The sequence below is a fragment of the Oryctolagus cuniculus genome, chromosome X (genome assembly GCF_964237555.1).
Source record: "Oryctolagus cuniculus chromosome X, mOryCun1.1, whole genome shotgun sequence".
NCBI classification, from domain to species: Eukaryota; Metazoa; Chordata; class Mammalia; order Lagomorpha; family Leporidae; genus Oryctolagus; species Oryctolagus cuniculus.
Genome location: NC_091453.1, coordinates 15,001 through 35,073, shown reverse-complemented (window position 1 = coordinate 35,073; position 20,073 = coordinate 15,001). Strand labels below are relative to the sequence as shown.

General features: G+C 68.5%; 3 protein-coding genes across 4 annotated transcripts; 1 reads left to right on the top strand and 2 right to left on the bottom strand.

Annotated features, from left to right (window-relative positions):
* Positions 1–349: 349 nt before the first annotated feature.
* DHRSX (dehydrogenase/reductase X-linked) lies at positions 350–4,081 on the top strand. Its single transcript, XM_070067239.1, has 7 exons — positions 350–675; positions 1,551–1,658; positions 2,188–2,256; positions 2,548–2,649; positions 3,019–3,232; positions 3,466–3,670; positions 3,797–4,081. The coding sequence occupies exons 1-7, from the start codon at positions 567–569 to the stop codon at positions 3,992–3,994; spliced, it is 1,005 nt and encodes a 334-aa protein (XP_069923340.1). The 5' UTR covers positions 350–566; the 3' UTR covers positions 3,995–4,081.
* A 39-nt stretch (positions 4,082–4,120) lies between these two features.
* ASMT (acetylserotonin O-methyltransferase) lies at positions 4,121–10,671 on the bottom strand. Of its 2 annotated transcripts, XM_070067237.1 has the most exons (9): positions 10,240–10,671; positions 9,698–9,754; positions 9,198–9,245; positions 8,882–9,050; positions 6,583–6,712; positions 6,082–6,269; positions 5,461–5,583; positions 5,259–5,381; positions 4,121–4,736 (listed from the first exon to the last, which is right to left on the bottom strand). In XM_070067237.1, exons 1-9 carry the CDS (start codon positions 10,288–10,290, stop codon positions 4,294–4,296), a joined length of 1,332 nt encoding a protein of 443 aa, XP_069923338.1. In that variant the 5' UTR covers positions 10,291–10,671; the 3' UTR covers positions 4,121–4,293. The 2 variants fall into 2 exon arrangements, with proteins under 2 accessions (XP_069923338.1, XP_069923339.1); XM_070067238.1 differs by lacking the exons at positions 9,198–9,245; positions 9,698–9,754.
* Positions 10,672–10,822: 151 nt separating this feature from the next.
* Positions 10,823–18,275, bottom strand: AKAP17A (A-kinase anchoring protein 17A). The gene is made up of 5 exons (XM_070067236.1): positions 17,954–18,275; positions 15,103–16,051; positions 14,306–14,454; positions 12,362–12,602; positions 10,823–12,031 (listed from the first exon to the last, which is right to left on the bottom strand). The coding sequence occupies exons 2-5, from the start codon at positions 16,036–16,038 to the stop codon at positions 11,003–11,005; spliced, it is 2,355 nt and encodes a 784-aa protein (XP_069923337.1). The 5' UTR covers positions 16,039–16,051; positions 17,954–18,275; the 3' UTR covers positions 10,823–11,002.
* Positions 18,276–20,073: the final 1,798 nt, after the last annotated feature.

Below are 20,073 nucleotides of genomic sequence, written 5' to 3'. Positions count from 1 at the left end.
GCTGGCTGCATCCGGGTCCTTGAAGGGCTCCATCCGGGTTCCCTGGGCTCCATCCGGGTCCTTAGCAGCTACAAACGGGCCACTTCCGGTCCGCAGGGTTTCATCCGGGTCTCTGACAGGCGCCCTCGGCTCCATCCGGGTCTCTGACGGGTGCCCAATGCTACATCCGGGCCTCCGACAGGTGCCCAAGTCTCCATCCGGGTCTCTGATAGGTGCCCAATGCTACATCCTGGTCTCTGACGGGAGCCCAAGTCTCCATCCGGGCCTCTGACAGGTGCCCAATCCTACATCCGGGCCTCTGACAGGTGCCCAAGGCTCCATCCGGGTCTCTGACGAGTGCCCAATGCTACATCCGGGCCTCTGACAGGTGCCGACGGCTCCATCCGGGTCTCTGACAGGTGCCCACGGCTCCATCCGGGTCTCCAGTGGCTCTATCCGGGTCTCCAGCAGGTGCACAGAGCCGCAGGGGCTCCATCAGTATCTCTAGGAGCTCGTTCGCGTGCCTGCGACTCTTTAGGGCGGGGCTTAGCAGCACCGGAAGAGGAAGAGGCGGGCCCGCGGCAGCCATGCGGTGGCTGGACGCGGTCCGCGTGGTCCTGGGCGTCTACGCGGCCGGGGCCCGCGAGATCCTGGCGCAGCTGGTCCGGCGCTGCCGCGGGGGCTTCGTGGAGCCGGGTGAGCGGCCGCGGGTTCGAGGGTCCGGGCTCGGGGCTCTCGGGCAGCGGCGGCGGCGGCGCTTCCGGGTTCGTCGCGGTCGGGGCTACATCACTTCCGGTTTTGGCGCGATGTCGACGACATAACTTCCGGTCGGGGCAACATCACTTCCGGTCCGGGCGACTTCGCTGGAATCGAGCGTTTCGCTCCCTGAGACGCCCCTCCCACGGGCCTTGCGCGAATTTCTGGGCGCGTAGGCGTTGGAATCTGCCGGTGTCGCGGACTCGGAGGCCTTAAAAGCGATAGTGTAGCGATACTACCGGTTTCGGCGCGTTAGGGGTGATCGCACTTCCTGTAGGGGCGAATTCACTTCCGGTCTGTCGGCCATGTCCGACAGGAATTCGCGCGTTTTTCACTCCCTACGTCCCCTGCGACCCCCGAGCTTGGGTTCGAAAGCTCCCTAGGGCCTTAGGCGTTGCGTTCTGCCGGTGGCGCGGACCCGGAGGCCCCTGCAAGCGGCGGGAGCGGCACTTCCGGTTTCAGCGGGGTCGGGGCAACTGCACTTCCGGTCGGGGCAAAGCCGGCTTTTCAGACCCATTATGGCTTTTTCACTCCTTTCAACCCCTGCGACCTCAGAGCTGGGTCCGAGCGGCATTGGAATCTGGCGTCGGGGCAGAAAAGAGGCTTTGAGAGCGGCGGTAGCGCCACTTCCTCTTTTGCCGTGGTCGGGGCGACCTCACTTCCGGTCGGGGCTAAAGCACTTCCGGTCGGGGCCTAAGCACAAATGGCGGCCCCATTAGAGTCAATTGGCGTGTGTTCCACTACGACCACCGGGGCTGGGAGGCGTGGCCTTCTGTGATTTTCCCTGCCCCCCTCCCCCCGCTCCTTTCTCCCAGAATTCCCTCCGCAGCCCGGCCGCGTGGCCCTGATAACCGGGGGCTCCGAGGGCATCGGCTTCGCCACCGCCAAGCGCCTGGCCCGGCTGGGGATGCACGTGATCATCGGTGAGTGAGCTGTCCGTCAGGGCTCAGGTCCCGCTCCTGCACTTCCGGTCTGGAAAAGTGACGCTCGAGCACTTCCGGTGTAGGCATCCATTCCCAGCCATGGCTGAGTGATTGGCCGAAACTGTCAATCAACCTGCGTGTCACGCCCACGAACTTCCGGTCCCATGAAGTCCCAACCATGCACTTCCGGTGTGAGGAAAACACTCCCAACCCATTCCCTTCCCTGCCCAGGTGTTTGGAGGAGGCTGTCAATCACACTGGAAGTCCCGGTCACCAATTTCCGGTTTCTTGAACCCACTCCAGCCCTGCCGCAGGGAGGGTTGCAGGCTGTCAGTCACCTTGGAAGTCCCGCCCCCAGATTTCCGGTCTTGCTCTGACTTAGAGAGGCCACGCCCACATTCCCGGCCTAGCTGCGGTGTTCGGGCAGAAGCTGCCTGTCAGACCAGAAGTCCCTCCCCCTCATTTCCGGTTTATAACAGCTCCCTGGAAGTCCCTCCCACCAGCCTGCCTCATGTCTTCTGTCCTTCAGCCGCCAATGACGACACCAAGGGCCCCGAGGCCGCGCGACAGATCCGGAAGGAGACGCTGAGTGACAGTGGTGAGGGGCGGGGCTTGGGCCTGAGTGTTGGGGGCGTGGCCTGGACCTGATGACAGCAGTGAAGGGCGTGTCCTGGGTCTGAGTGACGTGGGACAAGCCCGGAGGCGGGAGCAGGCCCTCGTGTGACAGGTGGCCATACTGGGCAGGGCTGAGCCCCCTGGGTGTTGGGCGGCCATCTTGCTGGGGTGTTGGCCATGCTGTCGGCAGCCATCTTGGTAACTATGAGCCAATATGGCGGGTGGTGGCCATCTTGGCCGCTGGCCATCTCGGACCCAAGCCCCGCCCCCGCAGTCGAGTTCCTGCACCTGGACCTGGGCTCCCTGAGCTCCGTGCGCGAGTTCGCCTGGGCGTTTGTGCGCCGGGGGCTTCCCCTGCACCTGCTGATCTGCAACGGTGAGCTGGGGGCGGGGCTGTGGGGGCCTTGGAGGGGCTTAGGTGCCCTGTGGGCGGGGCTTCGCACACTGGGAGGGGTCTCTGGAGGCAGCTTCTGGTTCCTGGGTGTCGTTTCCAGTGGGTGCAGGATCACTTCCTGTAGGGGCAGGGTCACTTCCGGTGGGGGAAGGCTCACTTCCTGTAGGGGCAGAGCCACTTCCGGTGGGGGAAAGTTCACTTCCTGTAGGGGCATAGTCACTTCCGGTTGGGGAAGGCTCACTTCCTGTAGGGGCATAGTCACTTCCTGCTACATAAGCAATGAATGGGGGTCACTTCCAGTCTCCCTGGTGGGCGTGGCCTCTGACGCTGGGCGTGGCCTGTCCCCTACAGCGGGCGTGATGCTGCCTCCACCCCCTTGCCGTCGCCCTGCCGGCCCCGGGTTCGAGGAGCACCTGGCCACCAACTTCCTGGGCCACTTCCTGCTCGTGCACCTGCTGCTGGGGCCGCTGGGGGCCGGGGGCGGGGCCGGGCGCCAGGCGCGGGTGCTGGTGCTGGGCTCGGCGGTGCACAGGGCGGTCCCACGGGGAGCGGAGCTGCACTTCAGGTGAGCTGTCCATCACCCGGGCGGGACTTCCAGCTGTCAATCAGCCGGGGGGCGGGAATACCGGGAGGTGTCCATCGCCCCGGAGGGTGGGACTAACTGGATCTGTCAATCATCCCGGGGAGTTGAGGGGCGGGTCCCGGCTGTCAGTCGCCCCGAGGGGCGGGTCCCGGCTGTCAATCACCCCCAGGGGCGGGTCCCGAGCTGTCAGTCACCCCCGGGTCGCCCCCCCGCAGGCCCGGGCCCCCGGCGCTGGCCGGCTACGCGGTGAGCAAGCTGGCGCTGGTGCTGTTCGCCTTCCGGCTGCACCGGCTGCTGGGGGCCCGGGGCGTCCCGGCCAGCGCGAGCGTCGTGGACCCGGGCGTGGCCGCCACCGGGCTGTTCCGGCACGCGGGGGACGTGCGGCTGCTGCAGGCCCTGCTGGGCCGCCTGCTGTTCAAGGTGAGGCGCCCCGGGGCATGCTGGGTCATGGCGGGACATTCTGGAACATTCTATGGCGTCTGTGGCGGGGTGTAGAGAACGTTCTAGAACCCGGCCGGCCTCACCGCCCGCCCATCCCCCGCGCAGACGCCGGACGAGGCGGCCTGGACCACCGTGCACGGGGCGGTGGCGCCCGAGCTGGAGGCCGTGGGCGGGCTCTACCTGCACAACGAGGCCGCGGCCCGGGCCCTGGAGGCCGCCTACGACCCGGACCTGCAGCGCCGGCTGTGGGCCCAGAGCTGCGAGCTCGTCGGCATCCCCGACCTCAGCCGGGACCTGGAGTGATGTCATCGAGGCGGCCATGATGTCATCGAGGCGGCCATGATGGATGCGACCTCACCACTGAGCAATAAATCTCTATTTTTATTTAAAGTTTCGCCTTTTTCCAAAGCTGGTCCCTAATGTCATCCCTAGGGTGGGTCACTGTGCGTCCCTGGAGGTCATGCTGGGTGTCTGGTTGTCACTTCCGGCGGGGGCGGGGACACTTCCGGTAGGGGCAGGCTAACTTCCGGTAGGGCGGGCTCGCTTCCTGTTGTAGAAGAGTCGCTTTCTATAGGGGCAGGGTCATTTCCTGTCATTGTGGGTCACTTCGAGTCAGTTATGGTCACGTCCTGTAGGGCAGGCTCACTTCCAGTCAGGGCTGGGTCACTGCCTCTCATGTCTGGCTCACTTCCTGTAGGGGCAGGCTCACTTCCTGTAGGGGAAGAGTCACTTCCTGTAGGGGCAGGTTCGCTTCCTGTAGGGGCAGACTCACTTCCTGTAGGGGCTGGCTGACTTCCTGTCGGGGCGGACCCACTTCCTGTCGTCTCCTCCAGCGCGCCCCCGGCCAGCATGGCGGCCAGCGGGCCGCCCGGGCGCACACAGCGGAAGCCGTGGAAGCCGGCGGCGGCCAGCAGCGCGCGGTACTCGGGGGCGGAGCGCTCGCGGCCGCGCGTCTGCACCAGCATCGTCAGCGCCGACAGCAGCACCGGCAGCGGCCCCCGCCCGTCGTCGTCCAGCAGGGCCTCCAGCACCAGCACCTGGGCGCCTGCGCGGGGGGCGGGGCCCGCTCCAGAGCACGCCCCGCCCCGCCCCCCGACCATGCCAATCATAGTAGTGGGCGGGGGCCCCCGCCCATCCACCATGCCAATCATTGCGGTGGGCGGGGCTTGCTCCAGAGGACCTGTCCATCACCCCCTGGTGGGCAGTTCCTGCTCTAGGCCCCGCCCACCACCCTGAGTCCTGTCCATTGATCTTGTCAATCACCCTAGTGGGCGGGGCTTGCTCTTGAGCTCACCCACCGCGTCCTGGGTCCCTGTCAATCACTCCCTGGTGGGCGGGGATTGCTCCCATACACCTGTCAATCACCCCCTGGTGTGCGGGGCTTGCTCCCATGCACCTGTCAATCATTCCCTGGTGGGCGGGGCTTGCTTTTGAACCCACCCACCGCGTCCTGGGTCCCTGTCAATCACTCCCTGGTGGGCGGGGATTGCTCCCATGCACCTGTCAATCACCCCTGGAGGGCGGGGCTTGCTCCGAGCCCGCCCGCCGTCCCCGGGGCCCCGCCCACCTGGGCCGCCCGCCGCCCGCACACGCGCCAGCAGCCGCGCGCAGTCCGCATCGTCCCAGTCGTGCAGGACGCGGGCCAGCACGTAGAGGTCGGCGGGGGGCAGGGCGTCCGCGAAGAAGTCGCCTGGGGGCGGAGCCAGGGGCGTTCAGGCCCCGCCCACTCCCTTAGCTCCGCCCCCTGCAGGCCGGCCCCGCCCCCGCACCTGCGCGGAAGCTGACCCGCCCGCCGTCCTGGGCCGCCGCCACCACTTCCGGCCGCTCCAGCACCGTCACGTGGCTGCCCGGGTGAAGCTCCGCCCACAGCCGCGCCAGCGCCCCGGTGCCTCCTGGGAGATCGCGCGGCCGCGTCAGCTCGGCGTTCCGGAGGGTGGGGCTTCCCGCGCTCCCCATCCGCCCCTCGGTGCTCGGCTGGCCAGGCCTGGGTGGATCTCGCATGGCTCTCTGGGATCAATGGGGCATGCCTGGACCCGCCCTATGGTATCTGGGATCGACTGTGCAGGTCTAGATCGATTGCTCCACGCTCCACTGCTCCTGCCTGGCACTAGTGGCCCTCTTGGAATCCATCGCTCTGCGATGCCCTGGGATCGATTGCTCTGGGATCGATTGATCGCCCTTTTGATCCGCTGCTCCGCAATTGATTGCTTTGGTCTGGGATCGACTGCTCTGGTCTGAGATCGATTGCTCTGGGGGTCGACTAATCGGCCTGGGACCCGCTGTGATCGACTGCTCTGCAATCGATTGCTATGGTCTGGGATCGATAAATCGGCCTGGGACCCGCTGCTCCGCGATCGACTGCTCTGGTCTGGGGGGGGCCCCGCCCTCACCGCCGAGGTCGCACACGCGCGGCCAGGCCGCCGGGCCGAGCGCCGAGAGCAGCGAGCGGCCGCGCGCGCCCCAGGCGTCCTCCATGGCCTCCAGGAAGCGGCGCCGCGCGGACTCCGAGCGGAAGATGGCGCCGAACGGGTCCTCGCTGGCCACGCCCACCGCACGCGCGTGCTGGCTCCGCCCCTCCCTGCGGGGGAGGGGCTCCGTCAGGGTGCATCTGGGGCCACGCCCACCGCCCCACACAGGCCCCGCCCACTCCTCTGAGGCCCCGCCCACTGTAGCCAGGCCACACCCACTTCTCTTAGGCCACGCCCAGAGCGCGGAGGCCCCGCCCTCCATGTCCCAGGCTCCCCTCACTCTCATCCCTGGCCCCGCCCACCCCTCCCTCTCTCCCAGGCCCCTCCCATTCCCTCCCTGGCCCCGCCCCCAGCCCCGCCCAGCACGCTGAGGCCCCGCCCCTTCCCTCCCCGGCCCCGCCCACCTCCCCCGGCCCCGCCCACCGCACGGCGTCGGCCAGGTGCGCCCAGCAGCGGTAGGCGTCCCCGCCCAGGTAGCCCAGCAGGCGGCGCTGCGAGTCGGGGCCGGCGCGCGTCAGGTGGGCGGCGGCCGCGGGCGAGTTCGCGTAGAGCGCTGCGGGGGGAGGGGCGCGCGGCTCGGGCATCCACCGCTCAGGTCTGGTCCCGCCCCCACCCCGTTCCGGGATCGACTGCTCTGGGATCGGCTGCTCTGGGATCGACTGCTCGGACTTGGGATTGATTTCTCTGCGAGCCACAGCTCTGCTCTGGGATCGATTGCTCTGGCCTGGGGTGGATCTCTCTGGCTCTGGGATCGATGGTGGGGGTCTGGGCGGATCTCCGGCTCTGGGATCGATTGCTGGCGTGGACCTGCGGCTCCGGGATCCACTGCTCTGGTCTGGGCAGGATCTCTCTCTCTCTCTAGCTCTGGGATCGATTGCTCTGGCCTGGGGTGGATCTCTCTCTCTCTGGGATCGATTGTGGGGTCTGGGGAGGACCTGCGGCTCCGGGATCTGTCGCTCTGGGATGGGCTGCCCCGGCCTGGGACCCGCGCCCCCGCCCACTGCTCTAGCCTGGGGAGGCTCTCCAGGTCTGGGATCGATTTCTCTGGCCTGGGGTGGATCTCTCTGGCTCTGGGATCGATGGTGGGGGTCTGGGCGGATCTCCGGCTCTGGGATCGATTCCTGGCGTGGACCTGCGGCTCCGGGATCCACTGCTCTGGTCTGGGCAGGATCTCTCTCTCTAGCTCTGGGATCGATTGCTCTGGCCTGGGGTGGATCTCTCTCTCTGGGATCGATTGTGGGGTCTGGGGAGGACCTGCGGCTCCGGGATCTGTCGCTCTGGGATGGGCTGCCCCGGCCTGGGACCTGCGCCCCCTCCCACTGCCCTAGCCTGGGGCGGAACTCCGGCTCTGGAATCGATTGATCTGGCCTGGGGTGGATCTCTCTGGCTCTGGGACCGATTGTGGGGTCTGGGCGGATCTCTCTCTCTCTCTCTCTGGGATCGATTGTGGGGTCTGGGCGGATCTCTCTCTCTCTCTCTCTCTGGGATCGTTTGTGGGGTCTGGCCTAGACCTGCTCTCGGATGGGCTGCCCTGGCCTGGGACCCGCGCCCCCGCCCACTGCCCTAACCTGGGGAGGCTCTCCAGCTCTGGGATCGATTGCTCTGGCCTGGGGCGGATCTCTCTCTGGCTCTGGGATCGATGGTGGGGTCTGGGCGGATCTCTCTCTCTAGGATCGCTTGTGGGGTCTGGGCGGATCTCTCTCTCCGGCTCTGGGATCGATTGCTCTGCCTGGGGCGGAACTCCGGCTCTGGGATCAATGGTGGGGTCTGGGCGGATCTCTCTGGGATCGCTTGTGGGGTCTGGGCAGATCTCTCTCTCCGGCTCTGGGATCGATTGCTCTGCCTGGGGCGGAACTCCGGCTCTGGGATCGATTGTGGGGTCTGGCCTGGACCTGCTCTGGGATGGGCTGCCCCGGCCTGGGACCCGAGCCTCCGCCCACTGCCCTAACCTGGGGAGGCTCTCCAGGTCTGGGATCGATTGCTCTGGCCTGGGGCGGATCTCTCTCTGGCTCTGGGATCGATTGCTCTGCCTGGGGCGGAACTCCGGCTCTGGGATCGCTTGTGGGGTCTGGGCGGATCTCTCTCTCTCTGGCTCTGGGATCGATGGTGGGGTCTGGCCTGGACCTGCTCTGGGATGGGCTGCCCTGGCCTGGGACCCGCGCCTCCGCCCACTGCCCTAACCTGGGGAGGCTCTCCAGGTCTGGGATCGATTGCTCTTCCTGGGGCGGATCTCCGGCTCTGGGATCGATTGTGGGGTCTGGGCGGATCTCTCTCTCTGGGATCGATTGTGGGGTCTGGGCGGACTCTCTCTCTCTGGGATCGATTGTGGGGTCTGGCCTGGACCTGCTCTGGGATGGGCTGCCCTGGCCTGGGACCCGCGCCTCCGCCCACTACCCTAACCTGGGGAGGCTCTCCAGGTCTGGGATCGATTGCTCTGGCCTGGGGAGGCTCTCCAGGTCTGGGATCGATTTCTCTGGCCTGGGGTGGATCTCTCTGGCTCTGGGATCGCTGGTGGGGTCTGGGCGGATCTCTCTCTCTGGCTCTGGGATCGATTGTGGGGTCTGGGCGGATCTCTCTCTCTCTGGCTCTGGGATCGATTGTGGGGTCTGGGCGGATCCGCCACTCTGGGATCGATGGTGGGGTCTGGCCTGGACCTGCTCTGGGATGGGCTGCCTCGGCCTGGGGCCCGCGCGCTCCCGCATCGATTACTCGGCCCGCACACCTCCTCCGCTCCCGGCGTGCACCTGGAGCAGCCCGAGCGCCGCCGCCGCGTCCAGCAGCAGCCGCGTCGCCCGGACGCTCCCGCGCACGCGCGCCGCCACGACCTCCGCCGGCTGCGGGCCCCCCGCCAGCGCGTCGAACACGGCCAGCTCGCAGGACGCGAACAGCACCTGGGGGAGGGCCGGAGGGCATGCTGGGAGGCCCGGGGCATCATGGGAGACACGGAGCATGCTGGGAAAGCAGAGAGCATGCTGGGAAATCAGGGATTCCCCCGCCAGCGCATCGAACACGGCCAGCTCGCAGGAGGCGAACAGCACCTGGGATGAAGGAGGGCATGCTGGGAGATCAGAGAGCATGCTGGGAGACCCAGGGCATCATGGGAGGGCAGAGAGCATGCTGGGAGAGCGGGGAGTCCCGGGCCAGCGCGTCGAACACGGCCAGCTCGCAGGAGGCGAACAGCACCTGGGGGCGAAGGAGGGCATGCTGGGAGGCCCGGGGCATCATGGGAGACATGGAGCATGCTGGGAGACCCGGGGCATCATGGGAGAGCAGAGAGCATGCTGGGAAATCAGGGAGTCCCCCGCCAGCGCGTCGAACACGGCCAGCTCGCAGGAGGCGAACAGCACCTGGGGGAGGGGCGGAGGGCATGCTGGGAGATCAGAGAGCATGCTGGGAGACCCGGGGCATCATGGGAGGGGCGGAGGGCATGCTGGGAGGCCCGGGGCATCATGGGAGAGCAGAGAGCACGCTGGGAGGCCCGGGGCATCATGCGAGACAGACCCGGGAATCATGGGAGAACAGAGAGCATGCTGGGAGATCGGGGAGTCCCCGCCAGCGTGTCGAACACGGCCAGCTCGCAGGAGGCGAACAGCACCTGGGGGAGGGGCGGAGGGCATGCTGGGAGGCCCGGGGCATCATGGGAGATAGACCCGGGAATCCTGGGAGAGCAGAGAGCATGCTGGGAGTCCTGGGGGATCATGGGAGCGCAGAGAGCATGCTGGGAGACCCGGGAATCATGGGAGACAGACACGGGAATCATGGGAGGGCAGAGAGCATGCTGGGAGAGCGGGGAGTCCCGGGCCAGCCCGTCGAACACGGCCAGCTCGCAGGACGCGAACAGCACCTGTGATGAAGGAGGGCATGCTGGGAGGCCCGGGGCATCATGGGAGACAGACCCGGGAATCCTGGGAGGCCACAGAGCATGCTGGGAGGCACCCAATGCGCTCTGCGAGATCCCCAGTGCAACCGGTGCACTCTGGGACGTCCCCAGGTCCCCCCCAGGGCATGCTGGGAGACCCAAGGCTGCTGAGAATCCCCGTGCATGCTGGGAAACCGGCCCCACCCTGCACAGCCCCGCACCTGCGAGACCATGAACCCCCGCGCGTACTCCTCCAGCTGCTCGGCCGCCATCTTGTGTGCGGGTCCCTGGGGGCGTCGTCGGCCTCGCTCGGAGCTCGGCCCCGGCTTTTAGCGGCTCACGGATCGGGGCGGGGCTTCCTTACACTAAGCTGAGCTGTCAGTCACAGGGGATCGGGGACACTGACGTCAGCCACGGATCGGGGCGGGGCTTGCTGTCTGGGCTCGGGACAGCTGGCTCTGGCCTGCCAATCACAGGAGCTGGGGGTGGGACTTCCTGCGTGTGAGCGCACCCCGTGAACTCCAGGGGATTAGGCCGCTGACGTCACGGACTGGGGCGGGATTCCTGAGCACTAAGCTGAGCTGTCAGTCACTGGGGATCAGGGACACTGACGTCAGCCCGTCAGGCAGTGACGTCAGCCACGGATTAGGGCGGGACTTTCCGGGATTGGGGCCACTGACATCAGCTGTCAATCACAGGGGACATGGGTGCTGACGTCATGCTACGAGATCCTGGGAATCTGGGGCAGGCCGGGCTGTCAATCATCCTGGCCGGAGGCCCCGCCCCCACAGACACAGGCCCCCGTGCGGCTGCGACAGCATCTTTATTGCCCCGCCCCCGCTGATTGACAGCTGTCCTCGAGGAGACGACACGGCCATGGGCGTGGCTTCAGGCAGGGGGCGTGTCCACAGCCACGTGAGGCGGATGGTGCCATGGGCGTGGCCACGGGTGATTGGGCATAGCCGCGCGGTGGGCGTGGCCTCGTCAGCGTGTCCGGGAGCTCCGGCGCCGGCCCGGGGAGCGCGGGGACCGCGAGCGCTCGGAGCGGCGGGCGGGGGAGGGGCGGCGCCGGCGGCCATGACGCCCCCCAGAGTCCCGGCTGCGCTCCCTGCGGCCCCCGCGGCTGCGGGACCGGCGGCGCCGGCGGTGGGCGGGGCTAGAATCGCCGGGATCGTCTCTGTGGCTCCGCCTACTTCTGGCCTCGTCCCCGGCAGCCCGGGCGTCGTCGTCGGCGTGGCCACGCCCACTGCCGCTGTCACTCCTGTGGCCCCGCCCAGCGCCGTCGGGGTCCCGGCCCCCCTCGGGGCCCCCGTCTTTGGAATTCCGCCCACTTCCGGCGTCTCTGAGGCCGCGCCCCCGCCCACTGTCGTCTGCGAAGCCCGACCCACTCCCAGGGACCCCTTCTTTGGAACTTGGCCCACTTCCGGTGACTCGGGGGCCACGCCCAGCCTCCTCACTGAGGCCCCGCCCACTCCTGGTGTCTCCGGAAGTCTGATCCTGAGTGCCCTGCCCACTTCCGGTCTCCTTGGTGCCACTTCCCGTCTCACCCGACCCACTTCCGGTTTCTACTGTGAGTCCCTGACCTGCCCCGGTGTTACCCTGCCCACTCCCGGCCTCTCCGGGCCCACTTCCGGTCTGCTCCTGCCCACTTCCGGTCTGCTCCTGGGGGCCCCCGCCGTTCCTGACCTCCTCACGCCCACTTCCGGCGTCCACGGGGCCACTTCCGCTCTCGTCCCCGAGGCCACGCCCACTTCCGGCGGCAGCGGCGGCCCCGAGGCGGCGCAGGGCGTCCAGCACGGGCCCCAGCAGCCGCCCCCCGGCCCCCGCGGCGTCCGCGTCCTTGTCGTCGGGGGGCCCCGGCCGCCGGCCCAGCAACGCCCCCAGGAGGCGGAGCCTCAGCTCCCGCTCACGCCGCTGCAGTCCCAAAGCCCGCCGCTGCTCCGCCTCCACGCGCCGGAGCTCCGCCTCCTGCCGCCGCCGGCGCGCCAGGGCCCCCTTCCGCTCCTGGGCCGCCTGTGGGGGGGCGGGGCGTCAGCTGGGGACACACCCACCGGGGCGACATCGCCCAGGACAGCACAGGGACGCCACACCGCTCACAGCGACGGGCTGGGCTGGTCCCACCACCTCCCAGTCTCACCCAGGCCACACCCACCCCAGGCCACACCCATCACGCCCAGGCCCCACTTCTGGTCCTCCAGGCCCCACCCACCCCCTCCCAGGCCCCACTGCAGATCCACCAGGCCCCACCCACCCCTCCCAGGCCGCATTCCCCGCCCTCCACGCCCCTCCCCCTGCTCCCAGCCTCCCCCAGGCCCCACCCCCGGCCCCACAGGCCCCACCCACCTTGGCGCGGCCGAGCAGCGCGGCCACCAGCCGCAGGGACTCCAGGTTGCGCTGGGCCAGCAGCAGCCGCCGCTCCTCCGTGCGGACCTCGTCCCGGAGCCGCTGCTGGGCCTGGGCCTGGGCTTGGGCCTGCGCCTCGGCCTCCGCCCGTGCCGCCCGCCGCCGCCGCCGCCGCTCCCGCCGCGCCCGCTTCTCCTCCCGCCGCCGCGCACGCTCGCGGGCCGCCGCCTCCTTCTGCCGCCTGGGGCGGGGTTCAGGGCAACCTCAGACCCAGACCACCAGGGGTCACACCCACCAACAAAGGGACCTGCCCACCGCGCTGGGCACCGCCCACCACCCGTAGAGGCCAGACAACCAACTCTTCCGTTATGGGGGCAGGACTTCCAGTGGGGGCACGTGGACTTCCGGTATAGGGCGAGAGCCCTGGGGACCCCAGAACCTGACTACCACGCCTCCTGTTGCCCCCGAGGGGAACTCAGGCCACTTCCGGTAGGGGCACAGTGACTTCCGGTAGGGGATATGGTACTGCCAGTACGGGACGGGGACTTCCGGCCTAGGGCGAGACCTCTGGGGACCCCAGAACCTGACTACCACTCCTCCTGGAGCCCCCGAGGGGAACTCAGGCCACTTCCGGTAGGGGCAAAGTGACTTCCGGTAGGGGATATGGTACTGCCACTATGGGACGAGGGACTTCCGGCCTAGCGCGAGAGCCCTGGGGACTCCAGAACCTGACAACCACGCCTCCTGGAGCCCCTGAGAGGAACTCAGGCCACTTCTGGTAGGGGCACAGTGACTTCCGGTAGGGGATATGGTACTGCCAGTATGGGACCAGGGACTTCCGGCCTAGGGCGAGACCTCTGGGGACCCCAGAACCTGACTACCACTCCTCCTGGAGCCCCCCGAGGGGAACTCAGGCCACTTCCGGTAGGGGCACGGTGACTTCCGGTAGGAAAAATAGTACTGCCAGTATGGGACCAGGGACTTCCAGGTAGGGCGAGACCCCTGGGGATCCCAGAACCTGACTACCAGTCCTCCTGGAGCCCCTGAAGGAACTCAGGCCACTTCCAGTAGGGGCACAGTGACTTCCGGTAGGGGATATGGTACTGCCACTATGAGACCAGGGACTTCCAGGTAGGGCGAGACCCCTGGGGACCCCAGAACCTGACTGCCATGCCTCCTGGAGCCCCCCGAGGTGAATGCAGGCCACTTCCTGTTAAGGGGCGGGACTTCCAGAAGGTGAATGGGGACTTCCAGTAGCGGGCAGAACTTCCGGGGACCCCAGACCCGTCTACCACTGCCCCTAGAGCCACTGCCGGTGTCGGGAATGGGGCTGCAGTGTCGGGTGCGTGACATCCGGTGTGGACACGGGACTGCCGTTGACCGCAGAGCTCAACCAGCAGTCCTCCCAGAGGCCCCCCTCGTGAATTCCGACTACTTCCGGTGTCTGCAAAAGGACTTCCGGTGTGGTACAGGGCCTCCCAGGGACCCTAGAGCCCGACTACCAGTCCTCCCCGAACCCCTCCCAAGTGAATTTCCTCCACTTCCGGCTTCTGGGGCAGGACTCCTGGTAGGTGCGGGGCGTCTGGTGGGAGCGCAGAGACTTCTGGGGACCCTAGAGCCCGACCACCAGCCCTCCCAGACCCCTCCCAAGTGAATGTCCTCCACTTCCGGTTTCTGGGGCGGGACTTCCGGTAGGTGCGGGGCGTCTGGTGGGAGCACAGAGACTTCTGGGGACCCTAGAGCCCGACCACCAGCCCTCCCAGACCCCTCCCAAGGGAACGTCCTCCACTTCCGGTTTCTGGGGCGGGACTTCCGGTATGTGCGGGGCGTCTGGTGGGAGCACAGAGACTTCTGGGGACCCTAGAACCCAACTACCAGCCCTCCCAGACCCCTCCCCAGGGAACGTCCTCCACTTCCGGTTCCTGGGGCGGGACTTCCGCTCACCGCTCCTCCGCCCGCCGCCGCTCCTCGGCCTCGCGCTCCCGGCGCTTCTGCTGCTCGCGCTGCCGCTCCAGCTCCTGCAGCTTCTGCCGCTCCAGCTGCCGCTTGCGGATGGCGGCGTCGCTCAGGTGCCGCGTGGCGTCGCAGGAGACCTGGGCGGGCGGGACCCGGATGAGCCCTGGGACCCGGATGCGGACCCTCGGGGACCCGGATGGAGCCCTGGGGACCCGGATGTGGACCATGGGGGACCCGGATGGAGACCATGGGGGACCCGGATGGAGACCAGGGGTCCCAGATGGAGCCCTGGGGACCCGGATGTGAACCATAGGGGACCCGGATGGAGCTCCCTGGAGCCCTGGGGACCCGGATGGAGCCCTGGGGGACCTGGATGGAGACCCTGGGGACCCGGATGTGGACCATGGGGTACCTGGATGTGGACCATGGGGGACCCGGATGGAGACCCGAGACCTGGATGGAGACTCTAGGGACCCGGATGAGCCCTGGGACCCGGATGTGGACCATGGGGGACCCGGATGGAGCCCTGGGGGACCCAGATGGAGACCCTGGGGACCCGGATGGAAACCCTGGGGACCCGGATGGAGACCTGGGGGACCCGGATGTGGACCATGGGGGACCCGGATGGAGCCCTGGTACCCAGATGGAGACCCTGGGGGACCCGAATGAGCAGTGGGGACCCGGATGTGGTCCCTGGGGACCCGGATGGAGCCCCCGGGAGGTCCTCACTGTGCAGGGGGTGGAGCCACTCTAGGGGGCGGGGCCAGCGCGGGGGCGGGGCTCACCTTGATGCTGCAGGCCACGGCCTTGCCGTCCTCGCCCTTGTAGAGCAGCTTGGTCCCGCGCAGGGCGCGCATGGCGCGCAGGAAGCCCACGTACTCGCGGTACTGCACGTACGCCTCGAAGTGCAGCTGCCCGGCCGCGCTGAAGGCGTGGGCGCCGCGCCCGGCCGCGTCCGCCCGGTACGGGTCCAGCATGGGGATGTCCACGCGCCGCACCTCGCCGAACGCCGCGAACACGCGGGCCAGCACCTGCTCGCTGGGCCGGTCGGAGGCGCCGGGGGTCCCGGAAGTGGCGCCGCCGCCCCCAGCCGTGGTGCTGCCCCCACCGGAAGTGGTGCTGCCCCCACCAGAGGCGGTATTTCCACCACCGGAAGCCGAGGACCCACCACCGGAAGCGGAGTTGCCCCCACCGGAAGTGACAGACCCACTGCCGGAAGTGGAGGTGCCCCCACCGGAAGCGGCGCCGCCCCCACCGGAAGCGGGGCGCTCTGCAAACCAGCGGCAGGGCAGGCCCTGCAGGTGCAGCGTGTCCGGCCGCTCGCCGGGCAGTGCCTCCTCCCACTCGCCGGGGGCGGGGCCGTCGGCGCGGGCCTCGGCGGCGCGCACGCGCAGGGCCTCGGGGAAGCCGCTGAGCCGGATGGCGCGGCCGTCCAGGCGCGCGCGCACGGCGCCGGCCAGCGCGCGGTTCTCCAGCTCGCCCTCGAAGCGCACGAAGTCCAGCGTGCTCTTGGCGATGCGCAGCGCCGAGAAGGGCGGGCTGGGCACCATGGCCTTCAGCCGCTCCATGACCTCCCAGTTGGAGATGGCCTTGCCGGGCCACGCCCCCTCGGGCAGCGCCACGCTGATGCTCATCTTGGCCACCGGCTGCAGGAACAGCCCCAGCGCCGCGCACAGCTCCACCGCCTCCGACGTGTCGTGCACGATGGTGGCGGCCGCCATGGCGGGGCGGGGCCTGCGGGGGGAGGGGCAGGGTCAGCGCGGCCTGGAACGGCCACTTCCGGTGCAGCAGGACCAGACTGTTCACTTCCGGTCCTGCCCAGGCCAGCCTATGTCTGTCACCCTGCAGCCACTTCCGGTGTCACCGAGTCCGGGAATGGCCACTTCCGGTGTAGCAGACCCGCACAGCGCTCGCTTCCGGTCCAGCTCAACCTCAGTCAGTCCACTTCCGGTGTAGCAGACCCGGACAGCGCTCGCTTCTGGCCCAGCCCTGCCTCGTCCAGTCACCCTACGGCCACTTCCGGTGTCACTGAGCTTGGGAACGGCCACTTCCGGTCCAGCCCTGCCTCGGCCAGTCACCCTACGGCCACTTCCGGTGTCACTGAGCTTGGGAACAGTCACTTCCGGTCCAGCCCAGCCTCAGCCAGTCACCCTACGGCCACTTCCGGTGTCACTGAGCTCGGGAACGGCCACTTCCGGTGTAGCAGGACCAGACTGGTCACTTCCGGTACAGCCCAGCCTCGGTCAGTCACCCTATGGCCATTTCCGGTGTAGCAGGACCAGACTGTGGTCACTTCTGGTCCAGCCCAGCCACGGTCACCCTGCGGCCACTTCCGGTGCAGCAGAATGAGACAGCGCTCGCTTCCGGCCCAGCCCAGCCTCAGTCACCCTACGGCCACTTCCGGTGTCACTGAGCCCGGAACGGCCACTTCCAGTGTAGCAGGACCAGACTGGTCACTTTGGGTCCAGCCCATCTACGGTCGGTCACACTGCGGCCACTTCCGGTGTCTCAGAACCACCCCCAGGTCCGAGAACGGGCACTTCCGGTCCAGCCAGGTAATGGTCAAATAAGGGCACTTCTGGTGTAAGGTCCGGACAGTGGTCACTTCCGGTCCAGCCCAGCCTCGGTCAGCCACACTACGGCACTTCCGGTCACCCGGACAACACTCACTTCCGGTCCAGCCCAGCCTCGGTCACCCTACTGGCACCTCCGGTGTCACTGAGCCCGGAACGGCCACTTCCGGTGTAGCAGGACCAGACTGTGGTCACTTCGGGTCCACCCCGGCCTCGGTCAGTCACACTAAGGTCAAGTAAGGGCACTTCCGGTGTAAGGTCCGGACAACAGTCACTTCCGGTCCGGCCCAGCAGGTCAGGACAGTGGTCACTTCCGGTCCGGCCCAGCCACGGCCCGTCACACAACATGTACTTCCGGTGTCTCGGGAGCGCCCCCGGACCGAAAACAGGCACTTCCGGAGTCCCCGAGCCTAAAAAAGGCCACTTCCGGTCTCAGGATCGACCACAGGACCGAGAAGGGCACTTCCGGTCCTTTCCCCTCCCCCCGTCAGTCACGTCCGCGCACTTCCGGTCGCCCTCAGGCCTCCGCCGCGGCCGCTGAGGTAAATCCCCGTGAAACGCCGGCCCGAAAGCAGCCTTCGGGTACTTCCGGTCCTGCACACCCTGTCACAGTCTGGGCACTTCCGGTCCCGCGTCAGTCAGGGCACTTCCGGTCCCGCCCAGTCAGGGCACTTCCGGTCCCGCCCAGCCCCCATCAATCACAGCCTCCGCACTTCCCGTCGCTCCCAGTCCTCCGCCGCCTCCACGGAGTTAAATCCTGAGGCCAAAGCGGGACCCTAACCAGCTTCCGGTCCCGCCCACTGGCTGTCAGTCACCGTCCGAGCACTTCCTTTAACCCAGGGCCCGAGAACGGCCACTTCCGGTCCCGCCCACACCACCCTGTCAGTCACAGGCGCGCACTTCCGGTCGCCGCCAGGCCTCCGCGGCGGCCGCTGAGGTAAATCCTGAGGTAAAACTGACCCCGCCCAGGCCACGCCCCCGCCCCGCCCCAGGCCACGCCCCTCCTCCCCGTTCACGCCCCCTGCGCCCGCCGCGCCGCCCCTGAGGTAAACCCGGCGCTCACCGCTGCCTCCTCCTCCTCCTCTTCCTCTAGCGGACCCGGATGCGGCTCGCGGGGACCCGGATGCGGCTTGCGGGGACCCGGATGGAGGCCCCGGAGCCCCCGGAGCCCCCGGAGCCGCCGCTCGGCCGCTCAGCCGCTCGCTTTCTCGGCAGCAATGGCCGCCGCCGCCGCGCACTTCCTGTCGGGGAGCAGGGACTTCCGGAGGAGGGGCCTGTTCTCCGGAACTGCGCCTGCGCGGTCTGCGACGGGAGCTGAGACCCGGATGGAGGCCCCGGCGCCCCCACCGGCGGCTCAGCCGCTCGCTCCTTCGGTACAATGGCCGCCGCCGCCGCGCACTTCCGGTCGGGAGCCGGGACTTCCGGGGGAAGGGACTGGGTGCCGGGAATGCGCCTGCGCGGGCAGCGACGCGTACTGGGACCCGGATGGAGCGCTCGGGATGAGGCTCGCGAGGACCCGGTTGGAGCCGCGGGTACCCGGATGCAGTTGCGACGTCAGTTTGGGGCCCCGTGCTCCGGTTGAGACCCGGATGGAGCGTCTGCGGAACCTGGACCAGGCTCGCGGGGACCCGGATGGATCCCGGGGACCGGAATGAAGCTCGCGGGGACCCGGATGGAGGCCTGGGGACCCGGATGAGGCTCGCGGGGACCGGGTTGGAGCCGCGGGGACCCGGATCAGGCTCGCGGGGATCCGGATGGAGCTCAGGGGACCCGGATGGATGACTGGGGGACCCGGATATAGCTCGCGAGGTCGGTTTGAGGCCCCGTGCACTGGCTGAGACCCGGATGGAGGCCTGGGGACCCGGATGCGGCTCGCGAGGTCGGTTTGGGGCCCCGAGCACCAGCTGAGACCCGGGTGGAGCGCCTGGGGGACCCGGATGGAACTCGCGGGGACCAAGATGGAGGCCTGGGCACCCAGATGGGGCTCGCGGGGACCCGGATGGATGACTGGGGACCCGGATGTAGCTCGCGAGGTCGGTTTCGGGCCCCAAGCACCGGCTGAGACCCGGATGGAAATCCTGGGGCAGGCTATGCGCCCTGGGCAGCTGCTGGGGACCCGGATGGAGGCCTGGGGTCCCGGATGCAGCTCACGAGGTCGTTTGGGGCCCCGAGCACCGGCTGAGACCCGGATGGAGACTCTGGGGCAGGCTATGGGCCCTGAGCAGCTGCGGGGGACCCGGATGGAGGCCTCGGGGACCCGGATGGAGGCCTGGGAGACCCGGCTGCAGCTCGCGGGGTCGGTTTGGCGCCCTGGGCAGCTGCGGGGGACCCGGATGGAGACGCTGGGGGCCCTGTGCACCTGCTGGAGACCAGGATGGAGCTCCTGGGGGACCCGGATGGAGGCCCTGCTACAGTCCAGGGGCCCAGTGCTGCTGCTGGGTGCCCGGATGTAGACCTTGGGGCGGAGTCAGGGCCCCTGTGCACCTGCTTCACCCCCACCGTGATACCCGGATGGAGCCCCTGGGGGCGGCTCAGGACCCCGTGCACCTGCTCAGCCGTGCTAGGGCTGCATCCGGGTCCCCCGGGGCTCCATCCGGGTCCCCCAGGGCTCCATCCGGGTCTCTACCAGGTGCAGGGGGGGACCCTAAGCCGCCCCCAGGAGCTCCATCCGGGTCCCTAGTAGCTGCATAGGGCCCCATCTGGGTCTCTAGTAGGTGCATAGGGCTCGATCCGGGTCTCCAAGGCCTCCATCCGGGTCCCCCAGGGCTCCCTCCATCCGGGTCTCTAGGGCGCCATCAGGGTCCCCGGCTGCATCCGGGTCCCCAGGACTCCATCCGGGTCTCTAGCAGGGGAATGGGCCCCCGGGAAGCTGTTGGGGCCCAGATGGAGCCCTTGAGACCCGGATGGAGCTCCTGGGAGACCCGGATGAGGCTCGTGGGGACCCGGATGCACCTCACGGTGTCGGCTTGGGGTCCCCTGAGCTGCCGGGAACCCGGATGGAGCCCCTGGGGGACCTAGGTAGGTCCGAGGGACCTGTGTGCAGCTCGGGAGGACCCGGATGGAGCCCCTGGGGACCCGGACGGAAATTTCGGTTATGCTGGGGCCCCCAGGGGCTCCATCCGGGTCCCTAGCAGGTGCAGGGGCCTACATCCGGGTCTCCAGGCCTCATCCGGGTCTCAGGGG

Bases quoted from the DNA above. Each gene is read 5' to 3' on its own strand.
- DHRSX (XM_070067239.1), top strand. From the start codon at position 567: ATGCGGTGGCTGGACGCGGTCCGCGTGGTCCTGGGCGTCTACGCGGCC. The intron at 676-1,550 runs GTGAGCGGCCGC...CCTTTCTCCCAG, and splicing joins CGGGGGCTTCGTGGAGCCGG to AATTCCCTCCGCAGCCCGGC. The intron at 1,659-2,187 runs GTGAGTGAGCTG...TCTGTCCTTCAG, and splicing joins GGGGATGCACGTGATCATCG to CCGCCAATGACGACACCAAG.
- ASMT (XM_070067237.1), bottom strand. From the start codon at position 10,290: ATGGCGGCCGAGCAGCTGGAGGAGTACGCGCGGGGGTTCATGGTCTCG. The intron at 5,584-6,081 runs GTGAGGGCGGGG...GCGATCTCCCAG, and splicing joins GCGCGTGTGCGACCTCGGCG to GAGGCACCGGGGCGCTGGCG. The intron at 4,737-5,258 runs GTGGGCGGGGCC...CCCCCCGCGCAG, and splicing joins GCGGGCGGCGGGCGGCCCAG to GCGCCCAGGTGCTGGTGCTG.
- AKAP17A (XM_070067236.1), bottom strand. From the start codon at position 16,038: ATGGCGGCCGCCACCATCGTGCACGACACGTCGGAGGCGGTGGAGCTG. The intron at 12,603-14,305 runs GTGAGCGGAAGT...ACCCCGCCCCAG, and splicing joins CGGCGGCGGGCGGAGGAGCG to GCGGCAGAAGGAGGCGGCGG. The intron at 12,032-12,361 runs GTGGGTGGGGCC...GCCCCCCCACAG, and splicing joins CGCTGCTCGGCCGCGCCAAG to GCGGCCCAGGAGCGGAAGGG.